The sequence below is a fragment of the Azolla caroliniana genome, unplaced genomic scaffold (assembly GCF_043228905.1).
Source record: "Azolla caroliniana isolate FFs.n. ecotype wild unplaced genomic scaffold, voAzoCaro1.0.p SCAF_12, whole genome shotgun sequence".
NCBI classification, from domain to species: domain Eukaryota; kingdom Viridiplantae; phylum Streptophyta; class Polypodiopsida; order Salviniales; family Salviniaceae; genus Azolla; species Azolla caroliniana.
Window position 1 is genome coordinate 609377 of NW_028230447.1, and position 17599 is coordinate 626975.

The 17599-nt window shown below is 40.5% G+C and overlaps 1 protein-coding gene across 1 annotated transcript; it reads right to left on the minus strand.

Moving 5' to 3' along the window:
- Positions 1 to 1006: 1006 nt before the first annotated feature.
- Positions 1007 to 2756, minus strand: LOC147856702 (uncharacterized). The gene is made up of 2 exons (XM_087328181.1): positions 2031 to 2756; positions 1007 to 1784 (listed from the first exon to the last, which is right to left on the minus strand). The coding sequence occupies exons 1-2, from the start codon at positions 2677 to 2679 to the stop codon at positions 1108 to 1110; spliced, it is 1326 nt and encodes a 441-aa protein (XP_087184307.1). The 5' UTR covers positions 2680 to 2756; the 3' UTR covers positions 1007 to 1107.
- Between the last annotated feature and the right edge of the window lie 14843 nt (positions 2757 to 17599).

A 17599-nucleotide genomic window follows, 5' to 3' on the forward strand; every position in this document is an offset into this window, starting at 1 on the left:
AATATAGAGCTATATCATGACATTCCACTCTAAATGCATCCATCTTAGAGACTTTTTATTTATTTATTTAAAAACCCATCTTAGAACTATCAATACTTATGTGTAGGTCGAGACAATACAACCAATTATTCAAGTTTTAGAAAACCTATGTTATAAGTTTATGTGTTGTGAATAGGTGGTCAATGACTATCTTTCGGATATGGAATTAAAAATGCTTGGTTGTGTAGTTTGGCATGTGTAATAATATCCTTCAACATGATTAGCACACTTGAATTGAGTAGTAATTAGCTTCTAAAGAACATGAGAGAACCCAATACACCTTCACTAAAGGCAATCTTCATCATATCACCCTTTTGAGTGTGGTATTGTTCTCTATCCATGATTCTTTTGGAGGTGTGTAGTTGAATATGATTAAGGTCATTGCCAAAGACCACTACATCAACCTCTAAAACATAATGGGCCATGCATGATACCAATATCTACCGCTCTAAGCCAAAACATATTGTGGATATTTTAGTTTTAAATGTTTTATGGCCCATGCTATACTAGTTTACTACAAGTTGTGCAGAACATCATTTTGCTATGCACCGTGACAATGGACTCCAAGGATAAAGATCCTTCGAAGAGGTAACGAGAGCTATGAAATTAAGTATGGTCAATCGTATAAATGGGTACCAACAAATGAATACCCCTAAGTATAAGAGGCAAGGCAACATTTACATTTCCCTTGACAAATTCTCTTCCTATCCAACCTAGTAGGTATTCAATTTCACATAATGTGCCAACTGAAGCGCATAAGGCATTAGCTCATCCTTGTTTGATTACTTGTAAGGTCTCATTAGAACCCAAGACACCTCTCACTCAAGATAATTTGCTTCGGCTTTAGCATGACTACTCCACATTCAATCGGTACATCAACAAATGTGTGAATCACAGGAAACAAAGTCAAATTCATAAAATATGAAGGAAAATCTTGGATTAAGTGGAGGAGAAGAAAGCGATGAAAAACAGGTTAAAAACATGACATTCAATATCTTTAAGCATGATCGCTTTTGGAACAATATGCAGGAACTGATCTTCCCATTGATTCAACCAAATATGCTGCGTTTAAGGACAGGATAGCATGCATCTTTGATCAAGGGGCTCTTGGTAGTAAAAGGCAAAACACCCAGAAGAATCCGGTCCAGTGTAGATAGCCAAGGATTCTGCAACTCCAGAGCCTGTATCATCCCACACTTTGATGAGAGTTTTTCCAGTCACATAAGTAACAAGGTCCTTCCTTACAGCAACCATGCCTCGGACATCATCACTGGATGGAGGTCTGTAATCCGTCTTTAAAACCATAGATTTTTCCCCAAACAAAGACTTATTAGCTCTTCGGTCCGCTAAGGTATCGATCTTGAAGAAGCATGGTGACAAGCACACGAATCCCCGGGGGATCCGATTCGCCTTGACACACCAACAACTGTGGTCATTCCCATAAACAACATTTCCGCCGCTGTCCTTCCAAATGAGCTCCCACCATTCCTTACCAGCCCCGATGGGCCGTGTATAGGCCTTAGCATCTTTAATATTCGCAAACTTTAGGGTTTCTACCATCTGTGATTCATTCGATGGGCCAGATTCTGGTCGTTGCCCAAGCAAACCGGCCTCGGGACGTCGGTAATCCTGCGAGCCATTATACCCAATCGGTTGCAAGTAAAAGGAGACATGCGTGTTTGCTCGCTCCAACGAGCCCAATGTAGTGTATCGACATTGTGCTGCCTGTTTATCAATCGTCCCCACTGCATTTTTTATTGATCTGGACTATTTAGTTTATGATCATAAATTTGAAGCATATTATAAAATTCCATCATGATCATAACACACATCATACATAACCCTTGAAATTTTGGTTACAGAAATTTAATCTTGAATTAGCCACTCTCTTTATAAGAAATGTGTAACTATCTAGAAGTCAATGTGTAAAGTGTTACTAATCGGAACTTATATATATATATATATATATATATATATATATATATATATACCAGAGCTGCTGGGGGGAGCATGAGACCCACGAATTGGCTGTTGTGACCGAGGCGATGGCCGCTGTGACAGAAGCGTTGGGCGTAGTGACTTTGGCAGGGAGCGTACGATTGTCCGGGCAATCCTTGCAATGCTCGATGGTTGTATGTTGTTGGGGACGAGGATCTTCCAGCTCCTCTTCCTCATTTCCACAACATGTTGGGCCCATTTTTGGATGTCGACATCGACATCTCCTCCTCCGACAAACGAGCGCCATGTGGATCCCCACATGTCAAGGACCGCACTCTCGCTTGTCAGGCGCTCGTCTATCCCCTGCATAATATCGTAGAAGATCGGGCGCAGACTGATGGTACTGGTGTTCTGGCTTCTCTCCACCAGCCCTTGGAGCTCTCGCATGGCCCGGTGCGACGTCAAGAAGATCGGCGAAATGAGGAGCACTCCGACCCTGCAAGAGTCGAGAGCCGCCTTCCAAACTGCTTCCCCCACCGGATCTGTGGCCACGGAATGATCGTAGAATATGGCGCATGTCGGGCGGTCGTGCAATATACTTAGGAGCTGGTTGTAGAGATCTCTGGCAAGTTGTACGTCATGGCCATCGCCCGAATGGCTAAGATATATTTGGCAGTTATGGCCATGATGATTGGCATTCATGATGAAGAGAGAATGAGATATGATGATGATGGGAGGCAAGGCGGAAATGTCAGAAGTTATGTTGGAAGGACGTAGTAGAAGGTAGTGTTGCATTATTTATATATTGGAGCCCTCAACACATGAACAAGTTGACCAAGTCCCTAAGAGAACAGAAATAAATGGCAATAAAGTCTGTGGACAGGACAAGATATCACATACAGACCTTTTCCTTTATCCTCATTCATACTTGGCTTTAATAAAGAGTGGACAAGGAGATACATATGCCCTTTGACTTTACAAAATGGTTAAATTTCTTTATGCACACACTATGGTAGCATTGAACCGAGGCCTGGAAAGTGCTCTCCACACAACAGAGTTTGGAAGTACAACTTGTCAAACATTACAAAGCAATGATACATAAAACTCATTACTTTAGACAATCAACCTTTATTTCACAATCTTCACTATTAAACCATCAATGTTTATTTTTAATGTAAGACACACAAGTCCATAACTAATAATGTTGTCTCTTATGTAAGACGATACTTTGAATGAAATGATGATCCTACACAAACGTGGATCGCTTAAAATTTTGACTTTCTTCATAGGCTCTTTTCATATAACATGCTTTTTTGCAACAATTAGACCTTTTCTTCCTTTCCGACCTTTTGGCCAAGACTCTCCTATGACTTTCACACAATGTACCAAGTGTTGTGTTTAGGATCATAACTCAATCCGTATCCAATTACATTATTGTTAAATGTGTAAAGGGAATGCTTCACCTACCGGTTGACGAAGATAACTTCATTGAATGATCTTGTCACATGATAATAGCCAAAGAATGTCGAACATTGGGAGAATGTGTGAGGTGTGCATTATATGGAGTTATGGTGTCTACAATGGTTGGCGTCACAACCCATTGTGATGCCATCCATTGTAGCAATATCAATGCAATTATATATAGGGGTGAGGTAGTACGAATACTTGTATTGTTATGCAAAGAATATTCAAAAGAAGGTTTTTACGATCAGGAATTGTGCCCTTTTAGTCATAATAGTAGCAGTTGACACAATGATAGATTGCAAATGTTGTTTAATTGCAATGCATAGTCCAGCCTGACGGTCAGTGGGGCCAAAAGCAGGAATCCAGAAGTGAGTCCACCGTCCTGGTAAAATAGATCCATACTTCCGAATTCTATCCATACATAAGTGACGCTCTTGTAAAAAAAGAATATCAATATTTCCTACATTAGCAGTACCTAAATTTGCGCGTAAGAGTCCTTTAAATCTACGAAAAGCCAGACCACCCAAGCCTTGCACATTCCAGGAAAGAAGATGTAAGGTCTCCATCTTACACAGATTTTATTGGTGTCCTTTTCTCAAGGAGAGCATCCTGGCGGCCTTTCTGGGCACCCTCCTGAGCTCTTGCTTGTTGTTTTAAAAGCAGATAATTCCCTACATGCTTATGTACCCTATGATCCTTAACTTGCTTTTGAGGGGTCTGAAGTGTCAGGGTATCCTGTGAAACTGTAAATTGATATCCATCACAAGGGAGTTTATCTACTCCTTGAGCCATTTCAACCCCCATCATATTTGATTGACTAGAAATAGATTTTCCTACAAGCTTATCAAAGGGAACTGAACTACCAGAAACACCGATATCGATTTGTTGGTCGGCTTCGATTCCCATAACACTTGGAGGCATTTCCACATCTGTAATATCTTGAGCAGAGACAACTTTTTCTTTTAATTTTTTAGATGAATCCAAATTAACATTTGGTGTCAATTGCTGGTTCTCAACAATTTTCAATGGTGGTTGGCCTACTATTAACCTTGGGAAAGTCTCAGGCAACTTAGTAGAAAGCAAGTTTGTCTTTTGGGAAAAATGGGTTGATGGTTGATCTGACATATTCACTTCATGTGACCGATCCTCTTCTACTTGGAGAGTAGAATATCTATTCTATAAGGGGGGAAATTCCTTTAAATTATTGATTGAAACTTGATGAAGCTTGTCATAAGATAATTGTGAAGATACTTTCCTATGACCGACCTCAGTCCAACCCTTAGATCTAGCCTGAGATGGGACTATAGTTGTATTGGGTACATGCTTATCTGTCTCTTTATTATATTTAGGGCAATTTGTTGCCAAATGACCAAATCCAAAACACCGAAAACACTAATTTGGCAAATCCCTATACAAAATTCTCTAAGAATAAGATTCTTGTCTGGAGTCAAGCAGATTAGGCAATAAGATATTTGAGGGCAAATTTGTGGACTTAGAAATCAAAAGTTTTGTTGATGTAGCTCCCATATATTTATCGTCATTCTGACGAGGTTTATCATAAGTTTCCAAGACTATCCCAATAGTACTGGCAATTAGATGCACAAATGGCACCCACTCTTTACGTAGATAGGGAAACACTACCACACATGTATGATATGAATCTAAATCATGAAGTACCTGATTTGCGGAGAAGTTGTGAGTCCATTTGTGGAAGAATACCCATCCTCCCTTGATTGCCACTGTTTTCTTCTCTAGCAAGATTGGTACCATCCGTTCAAGCTCGAACTCCACTTGATAATAGTTCCGACCAAGCATTTGAATATCTGTGATGTTGTCAATATCTTGCTTTAAAGAAGCTTGTAATAACAAACGAAGATCAACATGCCGAGGACGAATGCCCAAAACTTGCGCAATGATAATCCTCTTCTCTAGACGTTGAATCTCTCTTACAATCTGTGCTCTATCTTGTTCTGACAACAGAAGCTCTACTACGTTGTCCGAAATAGGTGTAATATCCGAGTTAGCTACATGGGAGCCCCGGTTAGGCTGTTCATGACAACGCAACAATTGCTCCTGGTTCTCCGTTGCATTGAAGACGACCGGGTTTATGGAGGAGGTTGAGAGGTTGGCCGCAGCAATTGGATTGGTTGTAGCAGGTAAGTTGAAGGGGACAAACTGCTTTTCCGCATCTACTTTGGTATAAATGGAAGCCCCTACAGATCCCTGTAGATGATTTAACCAATCATCGGCTACTGTAGGCTGAGCGGCGCTAGGTTGGGTGGCGGCAGGCTGGGCGTTGGCGGCGGCGGCGGCGGCAAGTTGGGTGGCGGCAGGTTGAGTGGTGGAAGGCTGAGCAGCGTTTCGCAGATTGTTGGTTGGTAGGAGGCGACTTTAATATGATTGAGGATGCTGCTGACAGGCTAGGAGGTATAACTACTACAATTTCAGGATGAGAAGCTAAGTGTTGGGATTACTTTTGTTTTACTTATGGCTTACTGGATTGCAAGTTGGGTGGCGGCAGGTTGAGTGGTGGAAGGCTGAGCAGCGTTTAGCGGATTGTTGGTTGGTAGGAGGCGACTTTAATATGATTGAGGATGCTGCTGACAGGCTAGGAGGTATAACTACTACAATTTCAGGATGAGAAGCTAAGTGTTGGGATTACTTTTGTTTTACTTATGGGTTGCTGGATTTATGGAAGCTGCATTCATTTTCACGTATACAAGGATCCCTTCAGTTTTCTAGATCAGATGGAAGCTTGGTTACTACAAATTTGTCTCGACTAGATAGATTTTATGCTAGTAGCATTGTTTGGGAAGCAGGTGGATCCATAGGAATTATTCCAGGATGACCTATCTCTGACCACAATTGCGTATCCCTCCTGCAATTTTATCTAAGGATAATCATCGGATGTCAATCCTACAAATATGGTCAAAATACAATTTCTCAGATGACTATTTGCTTAGCAATATGACTCATGCCATACTCGATACAAAGATTCTATTCAAAGAAAGAGTTTCAGCATCTGTTTATCATTGCAATTCAGAGATTGCTAACTTGCGTCGTGCTTTGGCAGCATTACAACAACTTTTGGAAAGATATCCAACTTCATCTATATTATGTTGTGATTTGCAACAAGTAAAAAGCAGTCTAAAGGAAAAACAGGAAGCACGCTCAAGTTTCTTTTACCATCGTAATGTTGCTTGTTGGTCTCAAAGGCAAGATCGGGTCAATAAGGAATTTAAACGAAAAGCTAGACCTCTTTCTATTACTTCTTTGAAGCGGCTTGATGGATCCTATACATCAGATGGCTTTGAGATGCGAAGTATAGTCTCGGATTATTATCATAACTTATTGTCGACTGAATCTTTTACGACAGATAATTTTTATAAGCAACAAGTTGTTCTTGCAACTATTGAACAGAAGGTTACAGATGTAATGGCCTCTCAGTTATTACAACCGTTTACATCTCAAGAGGTATTTGTTGCGGCTAAATCCTTAGGTAAGGATGTTTGTCCCGGAAAAGATGCAATAGGAATTGGCTTTTATTTGTATTTTTGGGATTTTATTGGTTCTCTCATTACTAGAGCAGTTAATTTAATATTCTCAACGAGTAATATGCCTGAGGAATGGACAGAAGGAATCATATATATGATTCCTAAATCGGATGCTCAATGTGATGAAGTCTCCAAGTGTCTGCCAATAACATTGCTTAATGTTGTGTATAAGATAGTGGGAAAAACTATTGTAGTTAGACTACGACCTGTATTGCCGTCTATTATTCATGATACACAATGTGGCTTCCTACAAGATAGAAGTATTTTTTATAATATCTTTTTGTTCTGGGAAATGGTTGCATTAGCTCAGCAACATAAACAACAACTTGCAGTATTATTGCTTGACTTTGAAAAAGCATATGATAAAGTTGATTGGGACTTTCTTGAGGCAGTGCTATCAAGATTAGGTTTTCCAGCCGTAGGGATAAAAGGTGTTTCATCCCTTTACAGGCATGCTTCTAGTTCTGTTTTGTTTGCTGGAGAATACGGGACACTATTTCCTATATCCAAGTCTATTAGGCAAGGATGCCCTCTTGCCCCATTTCTTTTTATCTTGTTTGGGGAAGCTTTGTCCTCCTACCTAAGATCATCAACTACTGGTATCAAAGGATTAGTATTACCTATTACACAATCCACTGTACCGGATGTTGAATTTGCAAATGATACATCCCTCTATATTGTCAAGGAGATCAATAATCTCGGCCGGGTACAAAATGCTTTGCAAGTTTTCTCAGATGCTATAGGTGCATCACTTAACTGGAATAAGTCAGTTGGCCTTTGGGTTGGTGCAGAAAATCATCCTGAGTGGTATCCAGGTCATGCTTTCCGATGGCTTCATCGTGGTGAGCCAGTTCGATATTTATGATGTATGGTCGGAATAGATTTAAGTCCAGAAGTAATGCTATCTCTGTTGCTATTATCAATCAAACATAAATTTGCTCAAGCTCATAAGATATCCCTAAGAAAACTCCAGTGTCCAGTCTCTGTAGTAGTCATTGATGCACGTCCCATTGCTTCCGGAAATATCATAGAAGTGTCAGAGCCCATTAATATTGTCCTAGATAACTTAGCATGTGTAGTATCATTTAATATTATTAGTATCCCAGAACATCCTATAGTTTTAGGATTACCGTGGTTCGAGTTACATAACCCAGACATAGATTGGAGAACAAGAGAAATACGGTGTCGACAAACCCAAGGGTCAACTCAGAAGATGGCAACCATTTCGCTACGTCAGTTTGCGTAAAGAAGGGCACAAGGAGGAAATGTTCCTCTTTGCAATATCAGTAAACCCCTCCAACACCACTAAAGAAGAATCCATCGTTCAACTTCCCAAGAAGTATCGTCATTACGCCGATGTGTTCGATAAAGTACAAGCCAACACACTTCCTCATCATCGACCGTACGATTGCCCCATCGATTTACAACCTGGAAAAGAGCCGCCATGGGGACCGATCTACAATTTGTCACCAACCGAGCTGGAAGTCCTTCAAGCCTATATAGAGGAGAATTTGGAAAATGGTTTCATTCGGCATTCGAAATCTCCAGCCGGCGCGCCCATTTTCTTCGTCAACAAAAATGATGGATCGCTTCGTCTCGTTGTAGATTATGGTGGCTTGAATAAGGTTACAATTAGGAATAGGTATGCTCTTCCTCTTATCTCAAGTCTTTTAGAACGGATCAATGGTGCCAGGTTCTTCACGAAGATTGACTTACGGGGAGCATATAACCTTGTACGGATCTGACCAGGAGACGAATGGAAGACCGCGTTTTGCGCTAGATATGGGCACTTCGAGTATACAATCATGTCGTTCGGCCTCACTAATGCGACGGCAGTCTTCCAGCACATGGCTAATGATATATTCCGAGATCTATTGGATGATTGTTTGATCATCTATTTGGATGATCTACTGGTTTATTCAAAGACCCAAGAAGAACATGATTCTCATGTACTATTAGTACTAAAACAACTTCGAGAACATGGTCTGTATGCAAAGCTGGAAAAATGTAGTTTCGGGTGCAACCAAGTGGAATTTCTCGGCTACATCATTTCGTCAGAAGGCATCTCCATGGACTCAGCTAAGGTCAAAATGGTGGTAGAATGGCAGACTCCGCGTTCGGTGTGGGATGTGCAATGTTTCCTAGGTTTTGCCAATTTTTACCAGAAGTTCATACAAGATTACTCAAAGATCGTTCTACCTCTCACATAACTTACCAGGAAGGGACAACCGTTCATCTGGTCTGAAGAAACAGACATGGCTTTCGAGAGTCTTAAAAAGGCATTTACATCGGCTCCAATTCTAGCTCATGTCGATCCAGAAAAACCATTCATTATCGAAGCTGACGCATCGGATTTTGCATTAGGGAGCATTTTGTCACAACAGGGGAATGATGAGAAGCTACATCCTGTGGCTTTTCACTCACGCAAGTTTGACGCTGCCAAAATCAACTACGAAATTCATGAGAAGGAGCTATTAGCAATAGTGGATTCTTTTATGTAATGGAGGCATTTTCTGGAGGGATCCTCTCATCCAGTCACCGTATTTAGTGACCATAAGAATGTTGCCTACTTTCAGGATGTTCGTGTGTTGAATCGACGTCAAGCTCGGTGGGCCCACTTCCTCACGCGTTTCGAATTCAAAATTACATATCGTCCGGGGAAGCACCAAGGGAAGGCAGATGCATTATCACAATGTTCGTATCTAGCACCCCATCCCGGCGAGCCAGCTTTCGATAACCAAAAACAAGTCATCTTGGGATCGGCACAACTACAAGCAACACAGATCTTTGACATGCCCATGGATTCCCGCGTTATCGATACCATACGTGAAAACTTGAAGATAGATGTGTTCGCCCAAGCTATACTAGCACAAATTGATCCCTCTCGAGCATCGTATTCACAGTCGCAACCACCAGGTACGGACTATCGGCAATTCAAATACCATGATGGATTACTCTTCTTTAAAGAACTTTTGTATGTTCCTAATGGTTCTTGCCGCCTTTGAGTAGTACAAAACTGTCATGACACAGATACAGCTGGGCATTTTGGTAGTACTAAAACATTACATTTAGTACAACGATCATTCTGGTGGCCCTGTATGCGACAATTTGTCAAGGATTTTGTTCGAACTTGTGATACATGTTGCAGAGCAAAAATGCCAAGGCATCATCCATATGGTTTATTAGAACCATTACCAATTCCAAGCAAGCCATGGCAATCCATTGCTCTAGACTTCATCACAGATCTTCCAGTCTCTAAGGGGTTCAATGCGATTCTAACGTTGGTCGATCGATATACGAAGATGGCTCATTTCTTGCCATGTACTAAGGAGATCTCCAGTGAAGACACTGCCGAAATTGTCATGCGTGAAGTATGTCGGCATCATGGACTTCCCAATAGTATCATCAGCGACCGTGGACCCCAATTCGTGTCAAAATTCTGGAAGCACCTTTTTAACATGCTCAAGGTCACTTGTAACCTCTCCTCCGGGTACCATCCACAAAATGACGGCCAAGCTGAACGAACAAATCAAACGATAGAGTAGTATCTACGGTGCTTTCTCAGCTATCATTAGGATGACTGGGCAGATATTCTCCACTTCGCCGAATTTTCCTATAACAACTCTATCCACGCATCCACTAAAGTTACGCCATTTTATGCTTATACGGGATGTCACCCCCGGTGGAGTGTACTTGAAACCCCATAGGTGTCCACAAATCCGTGCGCGGAGGATCGTTTGGAGCGGTTACGCAAGATACAAGTGGATTTATCTACTCATCTCCAGCAAGCTCAACAAACACACAAGGTCTACGCGGATCGTCATCGACTTCCATCCAGTTTTAATATTGGAGATCGGGTGTGGCTGCTACGACGACACATCAAGACTACTCGCCCATGTGAGAAGTTGGTTTATCGACGATTAGGTCCTTTCCGTATTATTGGACAACTTAATGATGTCACTTTTCATCTCGATCTACCTCCTCAACTTCGGATACATCCAGTGTTTCATAGTTCTCTCCTCGAACCCTACCACGAGAGCACCATCCCAGGACGTCTTATCCAACCTCCACCCCCGATCGAGCTTGAAGATGGGCCGGAGTACGAGGTTGCCGCCATCCTTGACTCCAAGATTGTTCGCAACAAGCTCTACTATCTAGTCGATTGACTCCAAGATTGTTCGCAACAAGCTCTACTATCTAGTCGATTGGCTAGGCTATAGTCCCAACGAACGTACTTGGGAACCGATCGAGAATGTGACCAATGCTCGTGCTCTTCTTGAAGACTTCCATCGTCAATATCCACACAAACCGGGTCCTCAATCCAAGACGACTTGTGACACTTGTCGTTTTAAAGGGAGGATAGTGTCATGATATGGCAAGACTCGAACCCATGACCTTAGGTTATATGGGTCGAGCTCTTGACCATTAGATCATCTATTGTAATACGTAAAATATTATTTTCATTTACATTTTATTACAGGAAATTAGTGTATATTCCAGATTTCTCTGGAATATTCTAGAAGCTTCAGGATTACTCCTGAAAACACTATAAAAGAGGGCACTAGGCATTATGTTGAACCAAATTGGTTCAATGCTAGTCTTAAGCCTTTTAGCCACCATTGTATATTCTCTTCACATAATACATATCTTTCTTATCATCACTCTCTCCCTTTCTCGATCTCTCTCTTTCTCTCCATCTCGCTCACTTCTTCTTTCTCTCAAAGAAGTTCTACAGCTCTCATAGTACTAATCCTTCGTTTAGTACTAATTCCTTCTCTGTCTTAGTACTGTTCCTGACACATACACGCTAAAAATTGTAGAAATTTAATCTTGAATTAGCCACTCTCTTTATAAGAAATGGTGTGTGTAACATATGCAAGTCAACACTCATGACCCACCGAATGGCTAAGATATATTTCGCACTCATGGCCTTCGTGATGATTGGCATTCATGACGAGAGGAGGTAAGGCAAAGGTAGAAATTGTGTTAAGAACGTTGTAGTAGGTAGTGTGCATTATTTATATATTGGAGGAAACACATGAACAAGTTGACCAAGTCTCTAAGAGAACAACCTATGAATGTGTGGATAGGACAAGCTATCACATGGCTTTTTCTATTCTGCATTGACATTTCTTTTCATTAAGGGTGGACAATGGCATGTGCCCTTGACTTGAGAAAATGGGCAAATATTTTTTTTAAAAACACTCCAACATATTTCCAAAGAATGTCATTATGCACACTATGGTAGCATTGAAGTGGAGATATTGTGCACCCAATGGAATTTATGACCTAAACATTATTAAGCAATTACACATTAAACTCAATACTTTAGACACTCAACCTTTATGTGGGATGAAAGTGACAAATTTAACTTATACACCATCACAAATCAACAACTCATAATGCTCCAAAGGCTATGACAGTCATCAACATGCATCTAATTTCTGTCTCCCCTTTTCAGCAACCTCTCAAAGACTCTTATGGAAATATTATCACCCCTAGTCCTTGCCCTGACCATCTCTTTTGTATATAACACTCTTTGATGGTACATTTTGTAGCCTTTCGGCGTTTTTCTTAATTTACTAATGAAGGAAATCTTTTGAGAAAAAAAAAATCAACATCTAATAATGTTGTCTCCTATGGGAAACAATACTTTCGAAATGATGAACTTGCATAGCTATCATTATTTGAGAATATTTTCTATGGACAACTATGGATCAATTTAAGTTTTGATTTTCTTCCAACATTGTTTTCATACAACATGCTTTTTGCAATAGAGATAATTTATCTTCCTCTCTGACCTTTGGGCCCACACTCTCTTATGACTTTCACACAATGTGCCAAGTGATGTGTTTAGGTTCATAACTGAATCCTTATCTAATTACATTATTTTTAGATGTGAAAAGGAAATGTTTTAACACCATGCTTAAAAAACTATTGTCCTCCGTTTACCAATTGACTATGATAACTTCATTGAATGACCTTGTCACATGATAGATGCTTTGCCATTTTCGCTATAAATCCTTTGGCATCCACTTGTTTCCAAACCAATTAATTTTACTTCCACTTTAAAACATTGGGTGAGAATAGTCAAAGAATGTCATACATTGAGAGAATGTGTGAGGTGTGCACTATATGGAGCTAAGACTTGTACAATGGATGGCCTCACAACTATTGTAAAGCCATCCATTGTAGCAATATTAACACGAGTCAATATGAATATTTGTATTCGGTAAGAATAGTCAAATGAATGTTATACATTGGCTAAATGTGTGAGAATGCATTATATAGAGCTACGATAATCCATGGTAGAAACGTTAACACGATTATATGTGGGAATTAGATGATTTCCGAGCCAAAAAATAATTGGTTTGATTAGGGCAAAGTTGTTTGAGTTGCACACAAGGATGTCATGCAAAACACAATCTAACAAGTAAGATTTTATTATAGCTAGTTATTAAGGTTTATATAGAATCATTTAGAGAAAGAAAAATGTAGAAAATGTAGAAATGTAGTAATACACTCAATACAATTATTCTACATATACAAATCCATGCAAGGATATATATATATATATATATATATAACACAATTTTTATATTACATATCTAGCATTGTTTTGTTATATATGTATAGTATAATGAAAATATATGACTTTGGAGTGGTGGAGCTAGAAAGGATGTCTTCCATGGGATGGAGGATCCCATTGGATAGCGCAATTGAATGTTATCATTGTGTATGTGCATTAAAAGTGGTAATATATTCGCATATTGAGCACTGATTACTCGTATATGTACCTTGAAACAACAACGAACCATGTGTGTAGTGCACATGCGTGGCCCACAATTAATCATAACTTATAAGTTGTCAAAAACCAAAAGGATAGATATGTCATGAAATTGTCGGGTGTGGGGTTTGTAGGGTTTATGTGGAGGCCAACAATGTAAGAAAATGTAAAGAATGAAAACCATAAACGTGATTTTGATGGATGACCGGCGATCGCTGGTAAAGTAGATTGGCCATCAATGGGGTCCTCTTGTTTTCTTGACCAGAAATTGGCTTCCTCGGAATTTTCCTCTAGAGCCAACAACGTAACGAAGCTCGTGCCATTTGCTTCGATTCGTCCTGCCTCATCTTACCTCTAGTGTAATCTGCTCATCACAAGCAGTTGCAGGTGGAAACCCTACACCCTAGCTCTCATCGCAGGCTTACTTGCTTTCTTACAACTTGGATGTTGTAATTATCGGCTAGCTATTTGTGTGCTTGCCGCATACAATCCTAGTGAACTACGCCAAGCTTGTGGCACATTTATGCAGAGATTTGAGCAAATGAGTTTCTTTTAATTACAGTGTAGAAAATTCAAATTGGGAATAAGTATCTTTTTATAATAATAATAAAAAGATTTGACCTTAAGCCCATGACATCAAAGAAGGCCGAATGATTCGAAGAGGATCTAATGATAATCATGTTGTGTAAGGTTGTCCCTCCTTATGGGGGAGGCGGCTGGAAAGCCGAAATCGGTCGAAAAGCCAAAACGAGACTCGGTCGAATGGAAGAATATATGTGTTTGTGTGTGTGTGTGTGTGTGTGTGTGTGTGTGTGTGAGAGAGAGAGAGAGAGAGAGAGAAAGAAATATATATATATATATATTAACGTCTTCTAAGGCCAAAATTGGCCCATGAGACAAATGGTTTACAAAAAAATGGGATATTTACCTTCATCGAAAGTAAAAATAAAAATAAGATAAAAATAGAGTTTAAGCTAAATAGTTCTAAGAAAATAACAAAACGGTTCTATATAAAAACATGTTCTACAATGAAAATGATGTTAAACTAGGCCTAATTTCATTTCCATCCAAGTCTCTTGAAGAGAAGCGGGAGGTCAAAGGGTTGTGATGTGGATGTGGCCCATGGTCCCAATGTAAAAGATACCCCAACCATAGCTTCTAGTCGACGTAACTCACGTTCCGTTATCTTCTTAATCTTTTCTACTCCATGTCGACTTGTTTTGAAGCCCAACATCCGAGGGCGTTTGGTTGTTCTTTGCATTTCTACTTCCTCAAGGGAGAGGCCGAGCGGCGTAAGTGTATCCACATTCATCGTCTCCCCTTGTTCTTGAAAAATTACACTAGTTACATGTTGATGAATAGTAAAAGGGTTATGGTTAACACTTTGTAATTTATGCTCCCTATATTGTTTTAGTTCTAAGATATACCTACCTAGTCTCTTTACACTCGGGGTATCTAATAGTTTGGAGAGGGTGGGAGAGGGTCCTAATATGTCTTGGTATTCCGCCCATATCTCGGCATAAGTTGGGCACTTGCATGTGAAGTGATACTCATCCTCTATCTCTATATGGCATAACCTACATAGCCTTTCCTCTCTAGGGACTCTATTAGCCCGCCCATTCTCAATCTCAAGTTGGTGAGATGATATCCTAAGTTGTCCAATGGCCACCCTTAGTGCATTTGATAAGAATGTATCTAGATATCTTGGTCATGTAATAAAATCTAACTTAAAGAAGTGCAAGAAGTGCAAGAAGTGCAAGAAGTGTTCCTTATAGTACAACATTTTCGATGGGAGTGGCTCTCGTGGGGTGATCCATTTATATCGAGTGTAAATTTGCCATATTTCTTGGTGTATCACTTTATTACGGTCTTCATGAGAGATTAGAGTTTGACCAGTCCCATGGTTGTACTTAAGGGGAGGTAGGTTATTAATGTCTATGTCATTTGCAAGTAACCAACTCACCACAATGCTATACCACGAGCTAGTGCCTCCAGATGCATGTAGGGATCGGGATGCCTCAAAGGCTCGATGGGATATCCTATCTTGTGGTTGACTATGTATTCGATGAATAAAAACTAACACTTGAAAGAGTGCTTCTACTAACATCGAGGGTAGATTGAACTCTGCTCTAATAATGTCATGTGGTACTGTCGATTTGCTTCGAAGTTGAAGTGATAACATCATTACCGAAGGTCTCTCTAATTGCATCCACATGAAAGATGGTAGACCTGGAGCCCATACTACTAATGCATACATGAGGGAAGGGGTCACTAATGAGTTGAAGAGCCATCCCTTAGTCCGTGGCTCTTAAAAGTATGCCTGGTGGCATTCTCTCTCTAAGAGTGAGAGGGATGCATACCCTCTCGTTAGCCTATATTTGGTTGCCTGGGTCATCGAGAATTTACTTGAGCGAGCACTAAAAGTGACTTCCAAGTATACATATGATCCCACGACCTCAACTAGTTTATGAGAGAGGATTAGGTGACATTTACTCCTAACTCGGGACGATGTATGAAAGATAAGGACTTTAGTTTTTGTTAGATTCACTACTAGTCCTCGTTGTGTACAAAAGTCATCTAGGTCATTAAGATGCTTTTGTAGGTCGTGTTCCAACTCCGAGACCAAGACAATGTCGTTTGCGTAGAGTAAGAGACTAACTTGCGTATCCCCAATAGCTACTCCCTTGCCTCCCTTATGAGCAATAAAATCAGTGATATCATCAATGTAGATCCCAAAAAGAGTCTGTGATAGGGGGAAACCATGTTTTACACCAATGGTGCTAGTGAAACAATCAGATAGGCCACCTGGGCATCTTACGCACCTAGAGACTTGTTCATATAAGGCATAAATGGCCCAAATCATGTCATTTGGTATCTCCAAGCTCTTAAGTCTATCAAACAACCTCTCCCTAGGAACTGTGTCAAAGGCTTTACGGAAGTCCACAAAGCAACAATATAGTTTCTTCTTACGAGCCTTCATCTGGTCAATTAAGCACCTAAGTGTGAAGATATGGTCAATAGTGGAGAAGGCTCGTCTAAAGCCAGCCTGCTTAGGTGCTTGAAGGCTTAATGTTTCCATATAATCACTGAGCTCCGCGTCCAATACTGCACCATATAGTTTAGCGAGCGTATGACCTATCATAATGGTCCTATATGTATTTGGGTCCATTGGGTCCCCTCCTTTATGTATAGGGGCCACTGTGTTCATGGCCCATTGTGGTGGAAAACCCTCGGCGAGGGCGCGGTTGAAAATTAGAGTGAGAAGGGGGGCTAGGCATTCTCGAGCATATATGATGTGCTCTCGGCTCGCAATCCTGTGTGATCCATGGATTTCCTATGTTGTATTTTTTTTTTATGACCTTCGTGACCCTAGAGGTCGTGAAAAGTGTCCCCATAGTAGGTCAAGGTGTGGAAGGCATTGGAATGGGTGATTGGTCCAGGACATGGTAGAGAGAGAGAGATATATAGGTAATATAGTGTGTGAATGACCTATGCACATATGCAGAAGAAAAATTGAGAGAGAGAGAGAGAGAGCGACGTTGAGAGCTGAGGAAGCGCGAGAAGAAGAATAGTGAGAGTGAGCGCCAAGCAGAGAAGAACAGAGAGCTGAAATAGCGTAGACTGTGTGAGAGACATAGCTCGGTGACTAGAGTGTGAGAGGAAGCAAGAAAAGAGAGTGAAACAAGCAAGACAAGTGAGATAGAATAGAGAAGCTCTAAAAGCTTCATAAGAGGTAGATACAAACGAGTTACGGTTTGGTGCACTTGGCTAAAACTATGGTTTCAGACAACAACCTAGGAGTACATCCCTACCCAAT

Bases quoted from the DNA above. Each gene is read 5' to 3' on its own strand.
- LOC147856702 (XM_087328181.1), bottom strand. From the start codon at position 2,679: ATGAATGCCAATCATCATGGCCATAACTGCCAAATATATCTTAGCCAT. The intron at 1,785-2,030 runs GTATATATATAT...TAAAAAATGCAG, and splicing joins TGCTCCCCCCAGCAGCTCTG to TGGGGACGATTGATAAACAG.